The sequence below is a fragment of the Pipistrellus kuhlii genome, unplaced genomic scaffold (genome assembly GCF_014108245.1).
Source record: "Pipistrellus kuhlii isolate mPipKuh1 unplaced genomic scaffold, mPipKuh1.p scaffold_m20_p_138, whole genome shotgun sequence".
NCBI lineage: Eukaryota > Metazoa > Chordata > Mammalia > Chiroptera > Vespertilionidae > Pipistrellus > Pipistrellus kuhlii.
In genome coordinates, this window is record NW_023425447.1 from 175,699 (window position 1) to 186,202 (window position 10,504).

Consider the following 10,504-nt stretch of genomic DNA (forward strand, 5'->3'; position numbering starts at 1 on the left):
ATGGTTATTAGGATGCTGAAAAAGCTGAACCAGAAATTCAACAACATGTGTAAGACTCAAGAAAAACTGAAGAATGACATAGCTACAATAAAGAACGCAATGGAAGGTTTCAACAGTAGACTAGAAGAATCTAGGGATTACATCAGTGAGTTTGAAGACAGGGTAGGAAAAAAACACCCAAACAGAGCAGCAACTAGAAAAAAAACCCCTTAAAAAGCAAGAAAATCTAAGCGAGCTTTGGGACAACATAAAATGAAACAACATCCACATAATAAGGGGAACAGAAGGAGAGGAATCTGAGCAAGAATATAAAACCTCTTTGAAGAAATAATGACAGAAAACTTCCCTGATTTAGGAAAGAAACAAAAAAAAAACAAGATCTATATCTTTGAAAGGATAAACAAGATGGATGAACCTCTAGCCAGGCACACAAAGAAGCAAAGAGAGAGGACCCAAATAAATAAAATCCAAAATAAAAAAGGTGAATTAACAACAGACCCCAAAGAAATAGAACGGATTATTTAAAAAATAATATGAACCACTCTATTCCAGAAAAAAGGGACAAACTACATGAAATATACATATTTCTAGAAAAACTTAATCTTTGCAAACTCAGTCTGGAAGAATAAAAAAATCTTAATAGGTTAATAACTATGGAGGAAATTGAAGCAGTAATCCAAAAATCTTCAACAAACAAAAGCCATGGTCTGGACAGCTTCACAGGGAGTTTTATTAAACATTCAAAGAAGAACTAAAACCTACCTTCCTCAGACTATTCCAAAAATTCAAGAGGAAGGCACACTTCTGAGCTCTTTCTATGAAGCCATTGTTACCCTAATCCAAACTCAGATAAAGATACTATAATTTCATAGATGAACACAGATGCTGAAATCCTCAACAAAATTACAGCAAATTGGATCCAGCATTACAGTAGAAAGACCTTGACTAAGTGGTATTTATTCCAGTAATGTAAACAAGGTACAATATCTGCAAACCAATAAACATGATACACCATATAAACAAATTCAGAGACAAAAATTACATTATTATATCAATTGATGAAAAAGCATTTGATAAAATCCAACACCCTTTATTGATAAAAACTCTTAGCAAAGTAGAAATATTGGGATCATACCTCAAAATAATAAAAACCTTATATGACAAACCCATAGCCAACATCATACTCAATGGGCAAATACTAAAACCATTTCCATAAGATCAGGAACAAGACAGGGATGTGCACTTTCACCATTCTTGTTTTATAGCAATCAGATAATAACAATAAATAAAAGATATCCAAATTGTAAAAGAAGAAGAAAAACTGTCATTATTTGTAGATTATATGATATTATAAGTAAAAAAAACATACAGTTTTCATTAAAAAAAATCCCACTATATTTAATAAATAAATTTGGCAAAGTAGAAGGATCCAAAATTAACACACAGAAATCTATGGCTTTTTTTATACACCAATAATGAATTCACAGAAAGAGAAATTTAAAAAATCCACCATTTTTCATTGTAACAAAAAAAGTAATATACCAGGAATAAACTTAACTAAGAGGGTATAAAATCTATACTCAGAAAACGACAGGACATTGAAGACAGATATAGAGGGAGACATAAACAAATTGAAGAATTTGTTTGGTAGTATTGATTGGTAGAATCAACATCATTACAATCTCCATATTACCTAAAGCAATCTATGGATTCAGTGCAATCCCCATTAAAATATGAAAGGCTTATTTCACAACCTAGAACTAACTCTCCAAAAATTTCATATGGAATAAAAAAAAAAACACAAAAAACAAATAGCCACAGGAATTCTGAGAAAGAACAGTTGAAGGGATCACAATACCAAATATCAAACTATATTACAAATCCACTGTTCTCAAAACAGACTTTTACTGGCACAAGAACAGACATATAGACCAATGGAACAGAACAGAGAACCTAGAAATCAACACAAGCCATTATGCTCAATAAATACTTGACAAAGGAAGCAAGAACATACAATGGATTCAAGACAGTCTCTTCAATAAATGGTGCTGGGAAAATTGGACAGATAAATGAAAAAAAAAAAAGAAAAAAGAAAGAAAGAAAAAAAAGAAACTAGACCACCAACTTATACCATACACTAAATAAACTCAAAAGCATTAAAGGACTGAAATATAAGAGGGGAAAACATAAAAATCTTAGACGAATTCATAGGCAGCAAAATCTGAGATATATGTCATAACAATATCTTATTGATACAGCTCATAGGACAATGAAAATTAAGGAGAAAATAAAAAAAAATGGGACATCAAAATAAAAAGCTTCTGCACAGCAAAAGAAACATTTAAAAAACAAGTGAGCTCACTACATGGAAGAACATATTTGCCAATGTTACATCTGATAAGGGTTTAATCTCCAAGATTTATAGGGAACTCATACAACTTAAAAAAAGGAAAATAAACAATCCAATAAAAAATAGGCAAATAACCTAAATGGACACTTTCTGAAAGCAGACAAAAATAAGGTCAAGAGACATATGAAAACATGCTCAAAGTCACTAATCATCTGAGAGATGCAAATCAAAACGACAAGGAGGTACCATCTCACACCTGTCAAAATGGCCATCATCAACAAATCAACAAATGACAAGAGCTGGAGAGGATGTGGAAAAAAAGGAACCCCGGTGCACTGCTTGTGGGAATGCAGACTGGTGCAGCCACTGTGAAGTACAATATGGAATTTCCTCAAAAAACTAAAAATGGAACTCCCATTGATCCAGTAATCCCACTTCTAGAAATATATCCCAAGAAATCAGAAAGACCCGCTAGAAAGAATATATGCACCCATATGTTCAATGCAGCACAATTTATAATAGCTAATATTTGGAAACAGCCTAAGTGTCCATCATCAGATGATTTGATTTAAAACATAGGTACATCTTCACAAAGGAATACTATGCTGATGTAAAAAAAGAATGAATTCTTACCATTTGAAACAGCATGGATGGACCTGGAGAGCATTATGCTAAGCAAAATAAACCAGTAGAGAAAGGTAAATATCACATGATCTCACTCATTTGTGGAATATAATGAACAACATAAACTTATGAGCAAAAATGGGTCCAGAGTCATAGAAGCATCAAACAGATCATCAAACCTAGAAAGAAAGCAGGGGAGGGTGGGAGGTGTTGGAAGCTGCCCATTGTCTTCACTAGCAGAGAGGTGTAGACAAGGAGCCTGAAACACTGGTGAACCTTGAGCTCTGGCAAGGGTCAGAGCTATGCACTGTTGTTTAGTTGAGATAATTGTAGCTGGAGCAATTTACCAAACAGATAGTCTCATGTAAATCCTTACTGATAAGACAGTCTGTCTGTTACTGGAATTGCCTGCCTAAGGGCTGTAAGTGTATCCCAAACTGAATAAAAGGATGGCAAGGCCTGAGCACAAGTGGAGTCCTTCCTCTTGCATTGGGCTCCTGCCTGGCCCCCCAATTTCCAAATTATTATTTCTTGTCTCATCTCTATCATTTGTGCATGCCCTTTCTGCAGAGCCCAAACCCTGAACCATGCAGGATGTGGGTCATCACATCTGGCACCTCAATGAGGTACCTCTGGAGGAGAAGATTTCACCTAGAGCAGTGGTTGGCAAACTCATTAGTCAACAGAGACAAATATCAACGGTACAACGATTGAAATTTCTTTTGAGAGCCGAAAACCGACTTCTGTGCACGGGCCACAAAGTTTCAATAGCACTGTATGTGCACACCCGCATGTGGTATTTTGTGGAAGAGCCACACTCAAGGGGCCAAAGAGCTGCCTGTGGTTCGTGAGCCGTTGTTTGACGACCTAGGCAGGGGTCCTCAAACTTTTTAAAGTGGGGGCCAGATCATGGTCCCTCAGAGAGCTGGAGGGCCGGACTATATGAACTACTAATTCCTACTGTAACACCTCAGCTGCGTACACTGCCCAAAAAACCTGGCGGGCCGGATCAGACTCCTCTGCAGGCCGCATGTGGCCCACAGGCCGTAGTTTGAAGACGCCTGCTAGAGCGAAGAACGAAGTTTCACTGGCAAGGTGGGGAAGATTTCACCAGATAGGTGGGGAAGAATTCACTGTATACGTAGGGAAATATACTGCGTTAAGCCCACAGTCAGTTGCAGAAGTTGTGATCTGTAAATAGGGTGGGAACGTCTTTTTTTAGACAGGCTAATGGGGCAGAATTCAGTTAAAAGGTAAGAAACTTTATTGTAGACTTTTGGTTTGCATGCTTGAGGAATTAAAGTTTCATAAGGTATTCTCTTACAGTTTTTTATATATTATTATAGAACATAACCCTTGGTTTCCTGAAGAAGGTACATTAGATCTTGAATGTTGGCAAAGAGTGGGTCAAAACTTGAAAAAGCTCAGCATCAGGGGAAACATTTGCCTCCAAACTGTTTCTTCTTGTGGAACACAGTATTGCATTTGCTAGAGCCTTTTAAAGAGGCTAAGGAAGATAAACTTCCTCCCCTTGCACCCTCCACTCCTAAAGAGGAGCAAAAAGAAAAATTGGAGGAATGGCCTTCATGGCCCCCTCCACCTTCATGTCCTAATTCTGAAACATTTAATTTGCTGTTAATGGAATCACCTATGCAAAGAGCCATCAGAGAAGAATTGAAGGACATGATCTTAGAAGACTTTCTTTTCCTATTATACAGCTAGCTGACCCATAACTCCCAAATCATATAATAAGACAGCATGAAATATTTGACTTTAAAATGATAAATGCCTACAAGAAAGCATACTTCAGAATGGTCCAATGGTTCCTTTTACAGGAGAAATTATGAATAACATTTCTGAAGCATTCTTAGCTCCTTATTATTTGTATTCTCTGGCTTGTGCAACTCTGGGCGGAAGAGATTATTTACTATGGAAGGGAGAATTTTTGGAGAAATGTCAGGAGCAAGCCCATGCAAACCATGGGCTGAATACTCAAATAACTTATGAAATGATGGCAGGACTGGGACAATATTTTGATATGAAAAATCAGCTAAATTATATGCAACAGGTGAATAAGTTTAACTGCTAATTAAATTTTGTGGAAAAACAGGATTTTTTTTTTTTTTTTTTAAAGAATGTAGACAACCAAGAAGGACACAAGGTGGAACTTTAGGGAAAGGCAGGAGTATTCTGCCTATCGATTCAATCAATGTAGATTCAACCTTTTATGTCTTAGATATTAAAAAAGAAATTATTGGATACTTTCTATTAATTACTGTTTTATCTGTCTTTGATGTTTACTGCTAATTTATTAAGCATAACTTCAATTTAATTTAAATGAAAAGAAATGTAGATGACCAAGCCATTGCTGAGTTTCCCCAGAACAAACAGAATGTGGGAATGGGGAGAGAAAGAATATTAGCAGTACACATGGCCAATAACACAGGTTGTAAGAAAATTCTCTAGACAGAAGGAAGTAACTAAAAAAGGTCCCAGCCCATTGATTAGTCTTTTGGTGATCCTATAAAATGGACACCCACTCCAGAAAATGCTATTTTTAAAAGTCTCATCTTTGCCATGTTATTTCCCAGTTTGTAATTTAACAGTTTTACAAAATTTAGGAATATGTCTGGGATTTCTGTGCTTGTGAAGAGAGAAAGCTAGCTTAAATCAAATGTGCACACCATCTGATTTTAGATTTTAGATAGTTTTGAGCTAAACTTAATCTCTTTATGATGCTAACGAATAAAACCCAAAGACTGTTTTTTCTAAAAAAAAAAAAAAAAAAAGAAAAAAGAAAAAAAAAACCAGATGGGGAAGATGCTCCGCAGCCCCTTTCCCGGAGGCCGCTCTCTCCTCCGCTATGATCCTCTTTTTTTTTTTTTTTTTTTTTTTTTTTTTTTTTTTTTTTTTTTTTTTTTTAAATCAATCTTTATTGTTCATATTATTACACAGGTTCCTCGTTTCTTCCCCCCTCCACCAGGTTCCCACCCCACCCTCTGCCCCCTCATCCTCATCCATTGGTGCACAGTTTATGTTCAGTCTCTTCCTCCCTCCCTTTCCCCGATAGTAAATCCCTTTTCAGATAGCAAATCTGTTACTTAGCATTCTCTCATATCAATAATACCTCCACATGCCCAATGATACACTTCACACAAAAGACATTTCCTAATAGGACAACCAGCCTCATCCAGGCCCCACCCAAGGCACTCACAGATCAACACCCCAGGACTATACTAACTCAACACATCCAGATATAAGTCTTCATCACTTGATTCAGCAGACCCTCAAGTTCCCGCAAAAGTTTCCAGCCATGTCTGAGAGACAGCCGTGGGGCAGGGGCAGGTGAGGAGCGAGCTGTTTTGGGCCAGGCTGCTCCGGGCCTGGCCTCTGTTGCTCTGGTTCGTTCCACAACCAGCTGCTCCATGTCTGGTCACTGCCGCTCCTGACCCAGTTGCTCTGGACTTGGCTGTTACTGCTACAGGCCTGGCCACACCCGACTTGGCTGCTCTGGGCCCAATTGCTCCGGGCCCGGCCGCTCCGGGCCTGGCTGCTCCCAGCCTGACAGCCGCTGCTCCGGGCCTGGCCGCACCAGACCCGGCTGCTCCGGGCCTGGCCGCTCCCAGCCTGGCAGCCGCTGCTCCTGGCCTGGCCGCACCAGACCCGGCTGCTCCGGGCCTGGCCGCTCCCAGCCTGGCAGTCGCTGCTCCGGGTCTGGTCACTGCCGCTCCTGACCTAGTTGCTCTGGACTTGACTGTTGTTGCTAAAGGCCTGGCCACACCCGACCCGGCTGCTCTGGGCCCGGTTGCTCCGGGCCCGGCCGCTCCGGGCCTGGGTGCTCCCAGCCTGTCAGCCGCTGCTCCGGGCCTGGCCGCACCAGACCCGGCTGCTCCGGGCCTGGTTGCTCCGGGCCTGGCTGCTCCCAGCCTGTCAGCAGCTGCTCCTGGCCTGGCCGCAGCCCGGAGCGGCCGGGCCCGGAGCAACCGGGCCCAGAGCAGCCGGGTCGGGTGTGGCCAGGCCTTTAGCAACAACAGTCAAGTCCAGAGCAACTAGGTCAGGAGCGGCAGTGACCAGACCCGGAGCAGCGACTGCCAGGCTGGGAGCGGCCAGGCCCGGAACAGCTGGGTCTGGTGTGGCCAGGCCCGGAGCAGAGGCTGCCAGGCTGGGAGCGGCCAGGCTCGGAGCAGCGGCTGCCAGGCTGGGAGCGGCCAGGCCCGGAGCAGCCGCTATGATCCTCTTTGTGACCCCTGGAATTACACCCGGGCCCGACAAGGGGGAGCGGATGTGAGGGCCCAGCGGGTGAACAGTGCGCAAGCGGAACGACTCGGAGGAGGAGGAGGAGGAGGAGGAGGAGGAGGAGGAGGAGGAGCGGGAGCCGCAGCCACTGCTGCTGCTGCCGGGCTCCAGGAAGAGCCAGCGGGCCACCGGGCCAAGGCCGGGGGCTGCTTCCCGGGCAGCGCCGAACCCGGCAACGGGCTGAAGCCGAGCAAGAGGCCGCGGGAGAACAAAGAGGCACCGTGGGCCAGCCTGCTGAGCTTCCAGGACGAGGAGGAAGAAACTGAAGAAGTTTTCAAAGTGAAGAAATCAAGTTATAGCAAAAAAAAAATAGTAAAATTACTTAAGAAAGAATATAAAGAAGATCTTGAAAAATCAAAGATTAAGACAGAAATCAACTCGTCAGCTGACAATGAACTGCCTTTGGACAAAAAGGGACACGTGAAGGACCCCAGCCAGGAGGACAGAGCTGCTGGCGGGGAGCACGGGGAGGACGAGATGGACATGGAGAGCGAGGAGGAGGAGGAGAAGCCCAAGGCCAGCAGCGGCATTTCAAACCCTGTTGTCTCTGAATGTTTTCCGTCCATGAGAAATCCCAGACGCAGCGTTCATACACGCCGCGCGGGAAGAAGAGGCAGATGGCCCAGGAGCTGGGCGACTTCACGCCGCACGACAGCGAGCCCGGGAAAGGCCTCCTCATCCGGGAGGACGAGAACGATGCCAGCGACGATGAGGATGACGACGAGAAACACCAGATAGTGTTTTCTGTGAAAGAGAAGTCACAAAGACAGAAAATTGCCGAGGAAATAGGCATCGAGGGCAGTGACGACGACGCGCTGGTCGCTGGGGAGCAGGACGAGGAGCTCAGCCGGTGGGAGCAGGAGCAGATACGGAAAGGCATCAACATCCCTCAGGTCCAAGCCAGCCAGCCCGCAGAAGTGAACATGTACTACCCGAGCACTTACCCGACAATGCCTTACGGCTCATCCTACGGCATTCCATACAGTTACACAGCCTATGGGTCTTCTGACGGCAAATCTCAAAAAACGGATAATTCAGCCCCTTTCAAAACTCCCAGTAATGAGATGATACCCGTTACTATTGATCTGGTAAAGAAACAGCTTAAAGACAGGTTGGACTCCATGAAAGACAAGCACAAAGCCAACCGCCAGCAGCACGAGAAGCACCTGCAAAGCCGCGTGGACTCCACCAGGGCCATTGAGAGACTGGAAGGGTCTTCCTGGGGGATTGGTGAACGGTATAAGTTTTTGCAAGAAATGCGAGGGTATGTCCAAGACTTGCTTGAGTGTTTCAGTGAAAAGGTGCCTCTGATTAATGAACTTGAATCAGCAATACATCAGCTGTACAAACAGCGAGACTCCCGCCTTGTCCTAAGACGACAAGATGATATTAACGATGAATCTTCGGAGTTTTCAAGCCATTCAAATAAGGCTCTGATGGCACCAAATCTCTGTTCCTTTGGGAGGGATCGGGCCCTGTATCAGGAGAATGTAAACGGTGGATTGCTGAGCTTGAGGCCAGGAGGACTCGGCAGCGACAAGCCAGAGAGCAAATGGTGAAGATGGCAGACCACCTGGAAGGCCTTTCCAGTGACGACGAGGAGACGTCTACCGACATCACCAACTTCAACCTGGAGAAAGATTGCATCTCAAAGGAGTCGGGCAAGGTGTTTAAAGATGTTCTGGAGAGCTTCCACTCTATCGACTGCATTAAATCCCATTTTGAAGCCTGGCGTTCGAGATACTACACATCCTACAAGGATGCGTACATCGACCTCTGTCTGCCCAAGCTGTTCAGCCCCCTCATCCGGCTGCAGCTCCTCACCTGGATGCCTCTGGAGGCCAAGTGCCAGGACTTTGAGAACATGCTGTGGTTTGAGTCACTGCTGTTGTATGGCTGTGAAGAGCGCGAGCAGGAGAGAGAGGACGTGGACATCGTGCTGCTGCCCACCATCGTGGAGAAGGTGATCCTCCCCAAGCTCACAATGATCACCGAAAGCCTGTGGGACCCCTTCTCCACAACACAGACGTCCAGGATGGTGGGGATCACGTTAAAGTTAGTGAATGGATATCCTTCTGTAGCGAACACAGAAAACAAAAACACACAGGTGTATCTGAAGGCACTCTTGCTGAGAATGAGGAGAACTTTGGACGATGATGTGTTCATGCCCTTATACCCCAAAAATGTCTTAGAAAATAAAAACTCCAGGCCTTACTTGTTTTTCCAACAACAGTTTTGGTCTTCGGTTAAGCTCTTAGGGAATTTTCTTCAATGGTATGGCATTTTCTCCAATAAAACTCTCCAGGAGTTATCAATAGATGGCTTATTAAATAGGTATATTCTCATGGCTTTTCAGAACTCAGAATATGGAGATGACAGCATAAAAAAAGCCCAAAATGTAATCAATTGTTTCCCCAAGCAATGGTTCGTGAACCTGAAAGGAGAAAGAACTATTTCTCAGTTAGAAAACTTTTGTCGATACCTCCTACACTTGGCAGATACAATTTATAGAAACAGCATCGGATGCTCTGATGTGGAAAAAAGAAATGCAAGGGAAAACATTAAACAGATAATCAAGCTCCTTGCGAGTGTCCACGCGCTGGACCACGCGGTGGCTGTCGCTGGCGAACACAATGTGAAGGAGTTCAAGTCCTTGGTGGAGGGGAAGCTGGCCTGACCCCGAATGCTCCCCGTGCTGTTTTCCATTCCTCATGTACAGATTGTATATATGTGAAGTTTCTTACTGTAAAATAGCGACTCTGGTTTTAATACAAAGAACATTATTAATATAAAAAAAAAACAGATGGTGGAGACTACCCAAAAATATCCATATTAAAGGATAATTTTTGTATAATGATGTACCGCATTACAAGGTTGCCTCCCAAATTTTAAGGGCACTCCTGTTTTTATAAATAAAATAATAAAATAAAATAAAATAATACTTTAGCTTTGAAGCCACTTAAAGTCAGTAAATTGTCTCTCATACAAAATTTACTAAAAAAATACCTTGGATAATTATAGTTGGATTTAAAATCTCAAAATTTTTAAAACATAAATAAGTAATATATTAATTATGAAGGTCTAATAGTACAGGGAGAAACTAACTTCGCTCTTTGACATTTAAATGGACCAGGTTAGACCAAACTTGTTCGCCAGCCAAAAACATTTTTTCCCATGCTTCGATCTCTTAAAGGAAAAATGTGGCCGAAACCGGTTTGGCTCAGTGGTAGAGTG

General features: G+C 42.9%; 1 protein-coding gene across 1 annotated transcript; it reads left to right on the forward strand.

Annotated features, from left to right (window-relative positions):
• Positions 1–10,060, forward strand: LOC118718088 (PAX3- and PAX7-binding protein 1-like). Its single transcript, XM_045581223.1, is given in 7 exon segments — positions 1–145; positions 7,282–7,377; positions 7,380–7,806; positions 7,808–7,874; positions 7,876–8,758; positions 8,761–9,668; positions 9,824–10,060. Coding segments are annotated over 7 exon segments (2,538 nt in total). The 3' UTR covers positions 9,836–10,060.
• The last annotated feature ends 444 nt before the right edge of the window (positions 10,061–10,504 follow it).